Source organism: Galendromus occidentalis, unplaced genomic scaffold, assembly GCF_000255335.2.
Source record: "Galendromus occidentalis unplaced genomic scaffold, Mocc_1.1 scf7180000077526, whole genome shotgun sequence".
Taxonomy (NCBI): domain Eukaryota; kingdom Metazoa; phylum Arthropoda; class Arachnida; order Mesostigmata; family Phytoseiidae; genus Galendromus; species Galendromus occidentalis.
The window spans coordinates 271182-286366 of record NW_003805514.1 but is presented as its reverse complement, the minus strand read 5'-3'; the positions used below and the strand labels follow the sequence as shown (position 1 = coordinate 286366).

The window sequence follows — 15185 nt, the reverse complement described above, 5'->3', positions numbered from 1 at the left end:
GGAGGAGACTTCCGAGCTCTGGGTCATCTTGGATTCGTAGGAATCGGGGCCACTCTGCGGCACCGGTACTACGAGAGTCGAGGTGTCAAGTAGATGAGCACTCACAGCTGTGTGAGTTCCTTCTTCGGTAAAATCGATAAGCCGTCATCCAGCTCGAGGAAAGCCTCCATACGAGTCTCCGAGCTCAGTGAGAATCACAGTCGGCGTTCTCAATGGTTGTCGTGGTTTGGCATTCAGAGATGGGTTCGCCGAAACTCGTGATTCAGCCTCGTGACTAAGCCGCCCCCGGAACAATTTCGCGACTAGAGAGTTCGTCCGAATCGAGCTTATAATAGTTTTCCCTGCGTGCTTATGCCGCTCATTTCCCCCCAAGACTATTTCCCTCGCTCCACTGTCTTCCCTGGAGTCTCTCACGACTCACGACGCAGCTCGCAGCTCGAGGGCTCTGCAGAGATCAAGCTTCGGAATGCACTAATTTCCGAACGGTATCTCGAGCGCAGCTCTCGATGAGCAGAGCCCGCCCGGAACAGAACATCAAGTCCGATGGGAGCTCTGCCGAATCGCGGTTCCCCCGGCCGGTCGCGTGTCGGTGGCTGCGTCTGAAAAGCGACAGAATCTCTTTCATCGGATCGGGCAAGTGTGAGAAGCCGCTCAGTGGTCCCCATTCAATAGAATCTTCTTCTCTCATCTCCCTGACGTGTGTGTTCTGTGTCTCTCTCTTTGGTTTTGCCGTACGGCTCGGCTGACTAACAGACTGTTCGACTGACTGAGTTGCCCACGACTGCCACACTGACTCAACTTGTGAGAAGTGCTCTTGCCGTTGGCAGAATCAGGGGCGTTGCTCATAGGTGGGAATCTTGTCGTTAGTGGCATCATCGGCTTAATCCAAGCCCGGTGGAGGCATTCCTCGCTTTTTTGTGATCCCATCATTGGCTTCGCTCAGTCCGAGATGTTGACTCCGCACGAAGCTCACGGTGAATTTGAGCGCGAAACGGAGGTCCAAGAAGTCACCATGAATCTTCCGGAAGAAAACAAATCATTTCCCGGGGACATTCACGTCGATGGTATGAGCCGCGGCTGCGAGAGCCTTTCAAGTCGATAATTAGTGAGTTCTGTATCGGAGCGGGGATCGGCCATTTGCGGAGACTTCGAGATGCTCGTTGGAGATCGATTCGATCTTTACGCGCGCGTCACCCTTTTATACCGACCTACATAATCGGCATATTTCTTCTCACCAGAGGGATGCTAGCCTTAAGTCCGGCCATTGATTTCTTTACTCTCAACTTTCGGGATCCAACAGATGCTCCAATGCTGGCCTCAGTCGAATTTCCGCGAGATATCTGATTCATGTCATCGCTCTTTGTTCACAGCGAATTCACGGACGAATACAGAGCGGATCCAGAATGTGGAGAACTGTTTCGGATCATCTGGCCAGGTGAGTTTTTGTCCTTTTTGATCAAGTTGGTGGGGTTCTATAGTTTATGATTCACAGCTTCTCCAATAGTACCGCGATCGGCCATTCCTCCGGGAATCGGCTTTACGGTTTATAGAGAGAGGTGTTCTGAGGCATCAATTTACGAGCTCGGGAAAGTTACGTGATTGGTGGTGTTTCATGCGTTCGAGCTCCACGCTAGGGGACCTGTCGACGACAGGCTGAAACGAGGTTCAACGAGCGGCTCCCGAAATGCTTCCAATATTTTGCCAGCGAAGTCAGCTCGCGGCGACGGGCCAGTTGAATCTGACGGAGTGTCTGGATCTGGCTCCGAAAATTCGCGAGATTTAGACATCTCTCAGACTTGAGGCCTTCATCCCGTTCGAAATTTCCAGCGAACCATCACAGTCATGACGGGATTGGCGATTCCAGCGCCACAATCAAATACGTAATATTGTTTAAACACCGCAGATGCAGGTCTCCTGAGGCTTTTGGGCATGACTCATGACTCACTAAACATTTTTCGTATCCGAATGAGTCGAGTGATCCCTAGGGGATGCAGCCTCCTGTCAGCTCATCGAACTGACAGGAGGTCCATAAAGAGCAGCAAGGCTTCAAAGAGATATGCCTGACAGAGCGACATATCATTCGTTTTCCAGCCGCTACGGCAGAATGGCAGAGTACTCGTGGGAGAAGGCGTCCTGACGAAAATGTGCCGGAAAAAGCCGAAGCCTCGCCAGGTCTTCCTCTTCAATGACATTCTCGTCTATGGGAACATTCTTATCCCGAAGAAGAAATACGTCAGACAGAACATCATTCCACTAGAGAAAGTTTGGCAAGTAGATAATGGAAATGTCGTGCCGTATCTGTTTTCCACCTCTCGATCCGATACAGTCAGCCATATCTCCATCGAGAATCAACAACTCGTTCTCGTTCCAGTTTGGAGAATCTTGAGGATACCCCGGACCTCAAGAACGGCTGGGTCATCCGGACACCTACAAAATCTTTCGTAGTCTATGCAGCCTCGAGGACGGAGAAACAACAATGGACGAGTCACATAAACACGTGCATCAATGAACTTCTGAAAAAAAGTGAGCCTGGGAGCCCTGAGCGGCCATCCGGGGTGGATTCCTCAATCGGCGGGGTTGAAAAGCGGGATCCTTCGATGAGAAACTCATCTCTTCATTCACATTTCAGCGGGACGGAACCCGTCCAAGGAACATGCAGCTGTATGGGTACCAGACTCCGGTGCTGGGAAATGTATGGTGTGCAAAGAGACTAAATTCACATTGATCAACCGGCGTGTGAGTAAGCCCTATCACTATCACCCTTCGAGCCCCATGGCGACTTCGAAAGTCGGTGCAACCGAATCCCCGAATTCCCGAGTTCGTTTTCCTGTGCATTTCCGTTCCCCTCAGCCCCCGCTCCCGGATCCCTTGAGATTCCATCGAGGAGTTCGATCCTCGCTAGAGCAATTATTCGCCAATGCTGTGCACGAGTCCGTCGAGGTCCTCATCCTTGTCAGAGCTCAGGGAAAGCCCATGACGTCATACGTTCTCTTGCGGAATCCTTGCGCATCAAAGCTATAAGAGCCAATCGGAGAGATACGATACCCGAAAGCCCGATTGGTGTTTTACGGCACCTGGAACAGTCTTCAACAGTTTTCCATGGCGATATGAACCGACTCGGATTCCGGAAGAAGCGAACAGAGCATGCCAGAACCGTGTTTCCGTAGAGGCAGCCAAATTATTGATGAGTCGAGTCCGAGTACCTACCGATTCCGATTACAGCACCACTGCCGGAAATGCGGTTGCGTGGTTTGCGCAAACTGTTCTCAACATAAATTCATGCTACCCGCTCAATCCTCAAAACCCGTGAGAGTCTGTGACTGCTGTTACTCATCTCTATCAATGGGCAAGGGCGAAGTTGACCTATCCACCGGAGACACGAGCGACCAACCCGATGATGCGCAGCGATCAGCGAAGGATCTTCGAGACGCAGATACGACCGATGACTCTGAAGAAGATGAGGATAACGAAGCGGAGCCAGCCGTCCCAGAAATAAAGGAAGAGAAGGTTTGTGGATACTATACGCATGAACCCATCGGCGAAAATTCGCTCGATATCCGTCCTCTCGCATGTATCCAAGGCTCCTCTTCTGTCTCCCTGTCCCTTCTGTCAGTCATCTCCCCCAAAGCATGTCCTCTAACTTGTGTCATTCATGAGCAGTGGATCTTCCAGCCTACATTCTACAACGAGGAGGGAGCCAAAAAGGACGACGCCAAAGTCAAGATAGAAGTCGAGGGCCCTCCGGAGAAGGTCGGTGAAGCGCCCCCGAAGGACGGTCATCAAGCAGTCGAGGAGAAAATGGACCAGATGAAGATTACTCCCGAAACGAACCAAAGCGAAGAAACTAAGGCTGATTCTTGATTTACGGGCGATCCTTCTATGCGAGAAACTTCTGATCCCTCATCCAGCGTCTGATCGACGCGTATGTACTTTGGTCCCCGATTTCTGTTTGCTCCTCTTCTGGTGGAAATTTCGAATGATCCCCCTTGACCTCTGATTCACTTCAAAACGAAAAGAACATTCCCCACGTTTTTTTGTTCCCGTCAGCCGCGGGCATTGGTACCCCGCAACTGATCGTACACCGTGGCCATCCCTGTCTGAACGTATCAAGTCATTCCCATGAAATATATGTATGTACATCGGACATAGATCTGAAGATTCCCTCTCCGCCTATCTGTACTCATGGATCAAGATCTGGATCTGAAGAGCGAACTCGCATGTCGAGAGCTACGATAGGGGTCAAATGGCTAAATCCAAAACGCGGTTCGTCACCGCCAATGGAGAGATCTTTGATAACGATATTCACCGGCGTCGATATGATCGCAGCATGCTAATTAAGAATAAAGCAATTTTTTTCTACATTTAACCGAGAGACATTTATTGCTGTGAATCCCTGGCAGAATCAGCTCCCGACTCATCGCTCTGCTAGTAAGTATTCTTCGAGACGGTCGAGAGTCCGGGAGTCCTGTGGGACACATCGAATTTCAAGTATGGATCGATCAATGTCCGGGAGAGTCCAGTGATTGACTTCAGAAGATAAAGTCGGGGAACGAGCCGAACCTTGTAGAAACAGAAACGGAGCAAGCTTCTGGCTTCGTGCATGTTCGGCTCGGAATAGAATGCCGACGGAGGGATTGCCAACACCTTTTTCCGTATACAGAGCCACTTGGCGAAGAGTAGGTCTTCGGGCTGGCGGGAGTTTTCATCGCTTTGCAAATTCACAGGTTTCCCCGCTGGAATATGCTATCAATGCGGGAGGATACGCGATTAAGAGGCCCAAGAGCAAGATCATCCGCATGCTTAATACACTCACGATATCTGTCGAAATCCACCACGACGAAATACCCGGCGCTGGGCTCGAATACGCGGAAGCCTGCCCGGGTCAAGATTGAGCACATTCTGCCTTTGCGTTCTTCCAGTAGAGCGGGGAGCATCGACCAGAAGGAGGCATCTGTCCCGAAGCGGCTCATCTCGTTTTCTATCGAGATCGCAAGCGCCTCCTGTATCACGGTCGGGCATGAATTCACCGCAAACTCATGAACTCTCCGAAGAGCCCCAATGAGGTTGTCTGGGCCGTATGCCCAGCCTATGTGCCACCCTGCGGAGATTGTGAGTCGAGGAATCGGTACGGAGGTCGTGCGCTCACATTGCATCAATGGAATTTCCTTCTACCCGTCGGACCTGTCACGCTGAAACTCTTGCCGGCACTGCCGACCGTGATGGTACGCTCCCACATGCCGGGTAGAGTAGCCATCCTCACGTGATGACCTCTGAAAACCGTACGTTCGTCCACCTCATCCATAAGAGCCACAACGTCGAACTCTCGGCAGAGCTATGCGATGTCGAAGAGTTCGCTCTCTGTGAAGACTTTCCCGAGAGGGTTGTGAGGTGTATTCACGACGATCATCTTGGTGCGCCGAGAGAACTTCGATCGCAGACCATCCATATCGAGAACCCAATCTCCCGAGGCATTCTGGGGGAGAGGATCGAGTTTCAATTCGATGAGGCAGAATCCGAGAGAGCGAGACATTCCAGCGAGAAGGACAAACCGGACGCAGCGTAGCGAAGACTGGTCGTGCATCGGCCATGCGTATCATCGCCTCGTAGCAATCGAAGAAGGGCTCGATCAGGATGACCTCGTCATCTTTATCCAAGAGTCCCATGAAGGCATCGAAAAGTGCCTCGTAAGCGCCGATGGTGACAACTAATTGTCGGTCAGTGACTTCGCGTCTGAGGTCTCTCGAATACAGTCTCCTCAAGGCCAAAATCAATCGATTGGACTCCTATCATTGAACATGGAGATGATTTCGTGATTCGACGCGGCGAATTCCTTGGAGACTAATTTTATCGTCCGCCCTCCGAACTGCTCACCTGACCTACAGTCTCTTGGTGAACCTCCGGATTCGAGACTGCCGTCCGGAGAGCCTCAGCAATGAATTCCGGGGGAGGCATGTCAGGAAAACCAGACCCCAGATGCACTGGCTCATGCTCGCGAGCTAAGTGGCTGAAGATTTCCCTGTGGAATTTCGAAGCTGGTGTCTATAAATAATCTGATGAGACAGAAACCAGTGGTTCAGTTTCGACATAGAGCCGGAAAGACCCATTGTTTCGATCTCGCATGCGAACCTACCAAACGTTCAATCGCAAATTCCCGAGTCTTTTAGCTGGGCTGAACTTCTCCATTCTGACTCCGGCGCTCAGCTGATGACTCCGTTGATAGGATCGCGTTTCGTGAATGATTCCCAGGTGATTCACTCCGCCGAGCACCAGCCTCGATGCCGCTACTGGAAACCACTCACGATGCCGACAGTGACAAGCTACCGCACTGATTCTAAGGGGCAGCATCGAGCACGTGACAAGCGAGCTATTTACAAATCGGAGCTGAGAGTCTCGCGCCTTCTGGGCGTACCGCCCGTCGCTGCCACCCAGTCTCTTCGTGGAGAGTGGCGACTGCTTCCCATGAAACTTATGCGGGCCATGAGAGGAAACACTCCGAGAGGCTCCGAGAAATCGAAAACGGGGGCTCGCCGACGGGAGATACATTTCTCAGGTATCCCACCCGACTCGATCGAGACTTCCGACAGCGAGCCATGTCCTACATTGAGAATCGATCGTACTTCGCAACTCCTTTTCGGATCCTCAGGATACGATTTCCCGAGGAAAAGTTGCTCGATGATCCTCCATGGCCGCGCGTGGTCACTCCAGATCTCAATCACAGAACAGTCTTCAAAAGACCGGGACGCCGAAGTCTGGAAGAGCAGCAACCGCCTGATTGCACTGAAGGAATTTGAAGCAAAGATCATCTACATCATTGCCTCCATTCACACAAGCCCCGCCTGTGTATCCGCGCTCGCGATTTCTCTTCAGTATCAGCTCCCGCTTTCCCTGCGCGGGTTCCATGGTTTCGCGAATCCTGTATCATTCATAACCGACAGCTCAAATCCGCAACCTGATTGCATCAGCTCCGTCTCCAGGTCCGCTATGTATAGCGCAAATAGTATCGGTGACATCGGGCATCCCTGTCTGAGACCCACGTTCGTCCGTAGGCTCATCAAGGTATCTTCGCCGGTGACGATTCTCACACTATTATTGGAGTAAATCGTCTTTATCACCTTGATCCAACTGGTGTTCATGCCCAGGTCTTCCAGTTTCTCCCATAGCTTCGACCGGGATATTCGATCGTACGCTTTCGAACAGTCCAGGAAGCATGCCAGCATTCCTTTCCTTTGTCTTCGAGCGAACTCGATCGCCGACGTCAGGATGAATATATTATCTTCTCCACGTCTGTCCCGTCTGAAACCCCACTGCATTTCTCCGAGTATCTTCTCCTTCTCCATCCATTCAGTTATTCTCGCAGTTATATCTTTGTGAATATCCTGTAGAGTACCGTGGATACAGTTCTTGGTCTGTACGTTTCCAGGTCTCCCGTTTTGGAGTTCGGTTTCTCGAGCAGTGAAACTCGCCCTCGTTTCCAGTCTTCTGGATTGGGTTCTCTCCCTTCGAAGATGTCATTGATTAGATCTGTAATATAGTCTAGTCCAGCGGTTCCCGAGCTTTTTGGCTCCGCGGCTCCCTAGCGAACCCAGAATTCCCCCGCGGCTTCCAGGATACCCAGTGCCCACGCGGCTCCCAGCATACCCAGTGCCCACGCGGCTCCCGCGGCTCCTACCTACTCTCCCTTCTTTTTCCCGTTAAAGAGACTGAATGGGAATCTCCGGAGACAAGCAGCTCCTGGCTGGAGAAGGTAGCCTCGCGGGCATACCAGAGCTCTCTAACAAATGAGTCTGATCTCTCTCGACGGAAGAGAAGAGTTGAGCTTCTCGAAGCTCACGGGAAAAAGCTTAGTGGTGGATGAAGTGTTCTCTGCGGGGAAGACACAAGGAAACAAAGGGTGCTCCGTGCGGTGGTGTGAAAGCGAGTGAGATTTTATTTTAGCTTCGTTCACTTCTCGATAGAGTAGGGCGGAATAGGTTTGAACCGAATGGCGGGAACACAAGCGTGGCAGATGGAGTCGATCCGTTTCGGAACCTCCCCTTGGAATTGACAAACCCTGACGGCCCGGACCTACACCAGAGATCTAGTCCTTCGGTCTTCATATGTTTCAAGATGCCCGCAGGAAATTAATCTAGTCCTGTGGCTGTCTTGTTGGGTATATGGGATAATATCGCCTCCATCTCCAGCTTGCTCGTTTAGATTCCCGAGATTTCCAGCGTTAGCGTTTCGTGAGTATCTTGGGGGCATCTCGGTCGAACAAGGAGGCGCAAAATAATTCGGTGCAAATTCCCTCTGTGCTCTCGGCTAGAGAACTGGCAGAAGGCCGCAAATTCTTCGAAGTCCAGGTGAATGGTCGACCCGAGGGAGGCTGCACGGTGGCGGATGGAAGGGATTTTCGCATCAAGGGCTATTTTACGGCACATAAAATCGGCATTGTTCGGAACCGGTCTTGGTTCCTGTCACAGGTTCGAACACTCTCCTCTGCGGCCGAGCGTTGGAACGGCTCGGGCTGCTTCGTTGGGAGACGGATTCCTCAGAGCTCCGCATTTCTTCAGTCGACTCTACTGCTTCTTATGCGTCATCCCTGCAGACGCGCTTCCCTTCCCTGTTCGAGGAAGGCTTGGGATGTTGTACTCAGCTAGAGGTCAAGCTCTAATTACACGAGAATGTCAAGCCAACACATCTACCTCCGCGACCGATTGCTGTCGCTTTCAAAGAACAAGTTGATAAAGAGCTGGACCGTCTGCTGGGGAACGGCGCGCTTGAGGCGATGGAGCAGTCAGACTGGGCAACACCGATTGTGGTAGTCAAGAAACTCAATGGGAGTCTCAGAGTCTGCGCTGATTACTCTACCGGGCTGAATGCTGCGTTGAAGGACTTGATCCTTTGCCGAATATGGAGGAGATCTTGTCAAAATTATCCGGCAGCCGAATTTTCTCACAGCTTGATTTTGCTGATGCTTACCTGCAGCTTCGGCTTGACGATGAGAGTCAAGGGTTCACTACGATTGCTACTCATCGCGGTCTGTTTCGTTACAAGAGGTTGGTGTTTGGTCTGAAGACCGCACCGGCGATTTTTCAAAAGGCAATCGAACAGACGCTCTCTGAACTGGAAGGGGTTCTCGTCTATCTAGACGACATTGTCGTCATGGCTCCGGATGCGGGGACGCATGAGTTTCGTACGATAGCGGTACTCGGAAGACTCCAAAAGTGGGGGTTTTATTACACGACGAAACTGCCTGACTCGAACCAGGTTCCTGATCGGGATAGTTCCCAATTTCAAAGAATGAGATCAATGGCATTCTCCAACCTTCATCCGATTCTAAATCGATTGCGGACCCCGGTCCTCAACGATCCCGCTCAGGAAAACTAATAAGTGATAACCCTTCAATCATGATCCGCTCGCGGAAAGTCATTAATTACAATCGCGGGTCATCCTAGCGGGACCTTGATCTTCGCCAATAGTTAGTGGATACATTCTTGAATCTACTTGCGACCGACCGCGTGTGCTAATGAGTTTTCGCCGCAGATTTGAGGAAACAAGCCCGCGATTGTAGCGAAACCTCTATAGTTCACCCAGTCCTCCAGACTCGAATCGTCTGTCATACGCTCGTTAACAACGAGGAGGGACGGGGTCGAATCGAACAAGTGTCTCTGTTCCCTTCTAAGTCGTCGGCGTCTTCCGGCTCTGAGCTGATAGACATCAGCTCGAAGCTCTCGCGACACGTGTCACCGCGTTCAGGTTGGATGACAGCGAGACGTCGATGCATCTAACGATTCATTATCGGCCTCGTGAGTAGGACTATGAAAGACCACTACAAACGCATCCCGGATCGGGGCGAGACTGGTGGTTGCCTGTCGATCCATACTGCGAACAACGAATATAGAACTCCATTCCTTTCCGAGAATGATCCGCTCAGGCTCCACGGATTATCGGACCATTGTCTCGAGGTACACAGAGATATTAATCACATTTAGCATCTTCAAGCCGACCATCCATGGATGAGCTTCGCTCCGAGGGATTTCTGCCGTTACATTCGGTCATAATTAGACTGCAACGAGTCCGACTGGCGATCATTGAAATACATGGAATGATTAGATCATTATAGTCTTCTACAATCATCATCCGATCCCTCATGAATAAGTGAAGGAAGGTCCTCGGGGTATCGAAGCAGGCTCGTTGAGCAATCGGAAGCAAGTCCGATCTTCAGTTGGAAAGCCTCGGTAGCAGATCTCGAGAGACTGGGGACGGCTGCCAAGCCGCTCGCCAGCCACTTCGATGGAACTACGCGAGCGTTGGTCTATGCTTCATAGGTAGCTTTGCTGTAGTTTGTGGGTTGGTTGGTTTGTTGGTCGGTCCGATCAACTGAATGTGAGCCCGGCTCCCCTAGTTTGCCAAGGCCGCATTGCGGAGGAGGAAGACGACGACCCATCGTTTCAAACGAGCTGACTCACTATCACGCCAAACGAGCTCTGCGAGCGAAGAGCGAGAGACAGCTCATAGCTTCCCAATACGCGTTTGCAGTGTGAGACGGAATTCAGCGAGCTGATACTTGATACATACTTCTGATTCTGCAGCCTCAGCCTCCGTGGAGGGATTCAATAAAGCTGGGTCTGGTTCTGAATTGGCCGATTCTAACTCGAAACACTCATTCCACATTTCATCTTGTCCCGAAGACAGAGACGGATACCGAGAGAGACTTCGATGGAATTTGATTTCTCTCATAGAATTCTATGTATAAGAGCCTCGAACTTTCTGACATCCTGTCATATATTAACCATCGTCTTCTTTGCAATCTCTTTAGACTCATCAATTTCATTAAACATCCTTACTTACATATATTTACTATCATCATGCTCGATATCTTACCGTCGTCCCCTCTTTTGAATCGAAGTCTTCTCTGTCGAGCAGAGCGCTCATGCAGAGCGCTCATGCAGATCGCCGCTGAAGCCCTTCGTGCAGCAGCGGCTGTTCAGTGTTTCACCCTGGTTCCCGCAAAGGAGCGGGCTCCGACCTCGCTCAGGAAGCGGCGCTCGAGGATCTCGGGCGTCGCAAAAAAAAACGGAGAATTCGCCTGGAGCTCAAGGAATTTCCTCGCAGCGCTATGACGCCCAGAAATAAAATTCCCCCAGGAATCTGGCGACCCTGATTCTGAGACAACCCGAGCGGATCTACTGGAGTGATTGCGGTTCTTGTGAGGGGAAATGGACCAGGCTTCCGCGGCCTCGACCGGATAATGTTCAAATTGTACGAGGGGAGAATAATCCAGCATTTTATTCCTCCCCGAACGCCTTGACATACCAGAGGTTGATCGACAGAAAGGGTCGCGTCCATGTGCTTCGAACCGTATAGATATTCCTCAAGTCGACGTTCACATGTGACGCGTCGCAAGTCGACGAGAAAGACACGACTCGAGGAAATAAACACGCTATGACGCAAACATAAACAAAAGTGTTCGCGAACCCCGAATCGCTGTGAATCTCGGTGTTTCGAGGATGCTGCCTGTGCCGACTGATTGTTCAAGTAAATCGCCGTCGAGGAGTTCGAGCAAGGCCTCTGAGACGACGCCTCGCCGCAGTCAGCGTCTTCAGTCGCAAAGAACAGGACCGAGGAATCAGGCAACACAAACTTCTCCTTCGAGAGGGACCGTGAGTCCTCTGAAACAGACCGTATCTACGCAGACGCCGTATTCGCCGCCGAGGCTCGGGTGTAAGGAAACACCTCGCAAGAAGCTTTCCCGGATAAGCACTCCGAGATCGGAACCACGCCCTCGTAGATGGTCTCGCTGCCATTCGTTCTCCGCCAACAGCACAGAGAATGAGATTGAGTCGACGACGCCAGAGCCGAAAAATGCGAGGGAGAAGCTCCAGGACGATCCGAGCGCATCGAAGACGGGGGCGAAGTTCTCGAAGAGACGGCGAACGGTGTCGTGGGGCTCAGCGACCGAGCCCCGGAGGCTGCCGAATAATTGGAAACCTCCCACGATCGAAGATCTCCAAAGAGCTAAGGAGGACCTCAAGCTCCTCGCGTCCAGCCATTCTCCGCGGGGTCGACTGATGCTGCAGCACGCTCTGAAGAGTAATCCCGTAGTGCGAGTGACGCCTGGAGTTCCAACCTTAGCCTTGAGATCTCCATCCACGGCACCCGGAGCGATTCCCGAAAGGGAGAGTAGTCGTGTGGGTACGGGTTGGAGGGCTCGTCCACCGCACAAGGTCCCGACGGAGAGTTCACTCGAGGCAGTGCTAATGGCTTCCGTGCCGAACTCGAGGTCAGCGCAGATGTTGGGAGCGGCTCTGAGGATCAACCCCCCCGGGATATTGAGCTCGATCTCCGGCGATTCCCCATCGAGTCGAAAGCTGTCGTCAGGCATCTTGAAACGGGTGACATTCAAATGATTCCGGTCGCGTGTATTCACCCGATCAGCGAGTGAGTGAGAAATACCTGGCCTCCCCGGCAGTTACGCTCTGAGGCCACAATGAGAAGAATATTGCGTTCATTGTACACAGCATTCCATTCCTCAATGTACTTTATTTTGGTTTCGTTGAATAAACGACTCCTTGTTCATGTCCGATTCCGTCTAGGTTAGGTTAGGTGGGAGGTATCTGACCGAAGTTCGCAGCGGCACTCGACCGTTCCGCGGAAAATCGACCGACACGCCCATCTGTGACAGGGTGTCCCGCTACCCGGAACATGCGGAAGCACCCGAACGGTTCCCCACATCTCACACCTCGTCCATACTTGCGAGGCTTTTTGGAGCGAGATGATTTTTCCCAGTTTCGGGTTCCGCAGGAGTATCGAAGACCAATCGACCAAGGAGAAAGTCTCTTTGAATGCTCTTTATTTCTCCGGCCCGATCTCTGCATGCAAACGGTGCCCTTTTTCTATGGGGATTCCCCTCCGGATTTGTTTGGAGAAGGCGACCTGGATCCGATGCTCTGTGAGGCCGATCTGCTTCTGCTCCGGCTCCTCGACCTACTGGGCGATCCGCTAGCGGATCTTGATGCCGATCGTGATCGCGATTCGGAAGCACTCTTTGAACGCCGAGAGCCTGACTTCGATCTCGATCTGCCGAAGAAAAATCGAATGGATTTCTCCTTCCGCCCTAATTCCATGGCAGATCAGCAGGGTGAAACCTTCAGCCTCTTCAATACCCACCTCGAATTCCTTGGGGATCCCGAGGCCGATCGAGACCCACTTCGCGACGGAGATTTCGATCCGGATCGCGAGCGCGATCTTCCCGAGTCCGAATGGTGAACTTCGTCCTCGGAGGCAGACATGACCTTCTTTCGCTTGCCCTTGTCCCCTGGAAATCGGAGCCGAATTACGTGCAGTCGGAGTCATTTCCGAATCAGGAATCCAGATTTTGAATCTGCTTCCAGTGGACAGCGGGCCAGAGAGAACACCAGAGCGATTGCGAGAGTGCCTCGATCGTATAATTATTTTCACAAGCTGGATCGACTCCCCGGTAGGGATTCGGCGCATACCTTCACTTTCGCTGCCCGACGACATGATTCTCTTCGCGCCACGGTCTTCGTCCCCGCTGGCCTCAGGAGCGGGACTGGCACGACTCGCATTTGACTCTGAGTCGGAACTCGAAATCGTCGCCTTCGACCGAATTTTTCCCTTCTGTTTTTCGGTAAGTCTTTCGGCAGCCTGCGAGAAGAAATAATGTCCCTCAGCAAAAAACCGGTTATTCCTGGCCAAGGCTCCGAGAAGAGCATCTCTAATCGTACTCATCGAGAGTCGATACGACCCACGAGGTACAAACCTTCTTGGCTTTGCCTTTCGGCGCTTTGGGGCTTCGCTTCCGCCTACGACTCTGTTTTGTTTCTTCAGTTCGTTTCGTCTTTTTCTCGCCTTTCTTCTTCTCCTTCTTCCGTGCCTTCTTTTCCTTTCTCGACTCGGTTCCTTCCTCGTCGTTGCCTCCAGGTCCGCTCCCCTCGTCGGACGAGGTGACGATTTCGCCTTTATCCTTATTTCTCCTTCCCCTGCCGGGTTTGGCCTCGACCGGCATCTCCTCGAATTTAGTCTTGTGTTTGCTCTGTTCAACAAACTGCTGACGTTTGGCAACGAGCTCCTCACGTTCTCTCTGTCTCCTCTCTTCTTCCTCTTTCTGTTTCTCCTGAAGTTTGGCCCGGAGCTCTTCACGCTCTCGTTGTTGTTTGATTTTAAACTCTTTCTCCTCCTCATCGAGTTTCCTCGCCCGAGCAACGTGGTATTGCGCTTGATTCAGAAGATCGGAGCACTGTCGTGCTTCGGCCATGGCCTGTTCGGGGTTGTACTTGCCGCCGGTGGTTTGGCTGAGCGTGGTGAAGAATTTGTGAGCGATGTCAAGCTCGGAAACAGCTTGCAGCACTGTTCTCAGGTTCGACTTTTCATCCTTGAGCACTTGCATTCCGAGGCGTTGGAGGACCAAGGCGATGTTGTACAGGATTTGAGAATCGTTGGGGACCGCTCGTCTGGCCCTCAGGAGAATCTGGAGAGGGAAACAATTGAATTTCACCGTGAGCTGGCTTCGATCCGACAAGGATCCGCAATCGGTATCGAATCTAGGAGTTTCTATACTACTCTCAAGCCCAGTCGGGGTCGAATTCTCGCTCAAGGTTCGAGTACTCACGTTCTTGCACTCCTGGAGTTTCCCCGAGCGGTAGAAGGCTCTCGCCAAATACAGGAGAATTTCAACATTATCGTACTTGTAGAATTTGTGGAGGCAATTCTCGTACATTTGGATCGCCGATACATATTGTTTTAGCTCGACGTAGATGTGAGCGATGTTCAGCCAAACGTCAGAGAAGTCGGCTGTCGCCTCTCGGACCTGCGCGAAGACTTCCCGAGCTTCGGTGATGTAGCCTTTGTGGGCGAGCACAGCACCGATTCCGTTCGCAGCCCAAATATTTCTGGGATCTATCCGCAGGGCTTGTTTGTACATTGACAGAGCTCGATCCTGATGACGCTTCTCCTTCTCTTTATCCATTCTCGTATCGTGCAACGTCCACAGCCAAACGTTCCCAAGAGCAACAAGGGCGTACGTGTCGGATTTCGTGGTTTCATTGTTGAGAATCTTCTCGAACTTTTTCTGTCCCGCACCCACTTCCCGGTTATGCAAATGTAGGTTTCCGATGAGAGACCAGCAGTCTGGGTTCTGAACGTCAACCTGGAGGGCGTCTTTGAACCACACAGAGGCGTCGTGG

The 15185-nt window shown here is 51.8% G+C and overlaps 2 protein-coding genes and 1 pseudogene across 2 annotated transcripts in view; 1 reads left to right on the top strand and 2 right to left on the bottom strand.

Moving 5' to 3' along the window:
• Positions 1 to 763: 763 nt before the first annotated feature.
• LOC100901419 (pleckstrin homology domain-containing family F member 2) lies at positions 764 to 4370 on the top strand. Its single transcript, XM_018641238.1, has 7 exons — positions 764 to 1064; positions 1371 to 1435; positions 2092 to 2267; positions 2372 to 2523; positions 2630 to 2736; positions 3223 to 3507; positions 3661 to 4370. Exons 1-7 carry the CDS (start codon positions 950 to 952, stop codon positions 3859 to 3861), a joined length of 1101 nt encoding a protein of 366 aa, XP_018496754.1. The 5' UTR covers positions 764 to 949; the 3' UTR covers positions 3862 to 4370.
• Positions 4350 to 6321, bottom strand: LOC100908472 (kynurenine--oxoglutarate transaminase 3-like; annotated as a pseudogene).
• A 6484-nt stretch (positions 6322 to 12805) lies between these two features.
• LOC100908328 (RNA polymerase-associated protein CTR9 homolog) overlaps positions 12806 to 15185 on the bottom strand; it is a 4127-nt gene continuing 1747 nt past the window's right edge. The window contains exons 4-8 of the mRNA XM_018641207.2: positions 14612 to 15184; positions 13763 to 14470; positions 13479 to 13647; positions 13150 to 13297; positions 12806 to 13059 (exon numbers count right to left, since the gene is read on the bottom strand). Coding sequence (XP_018496723.2) covers positions 12876 to 13059; positions 13150 to 13297; positions 13479 to 13647; positions 13763 to 14470; positions 14612 to 15184 — 1782 coding nt within the window. The 3' untranslated portion in view covers positions 12806 to 12875. The remainder of the gene's footprint in view (positions 13060 to 13149; positions 13298 to 13478; positions 13648 to 13762; positions 14471 to 14611; position 15185) is intronic.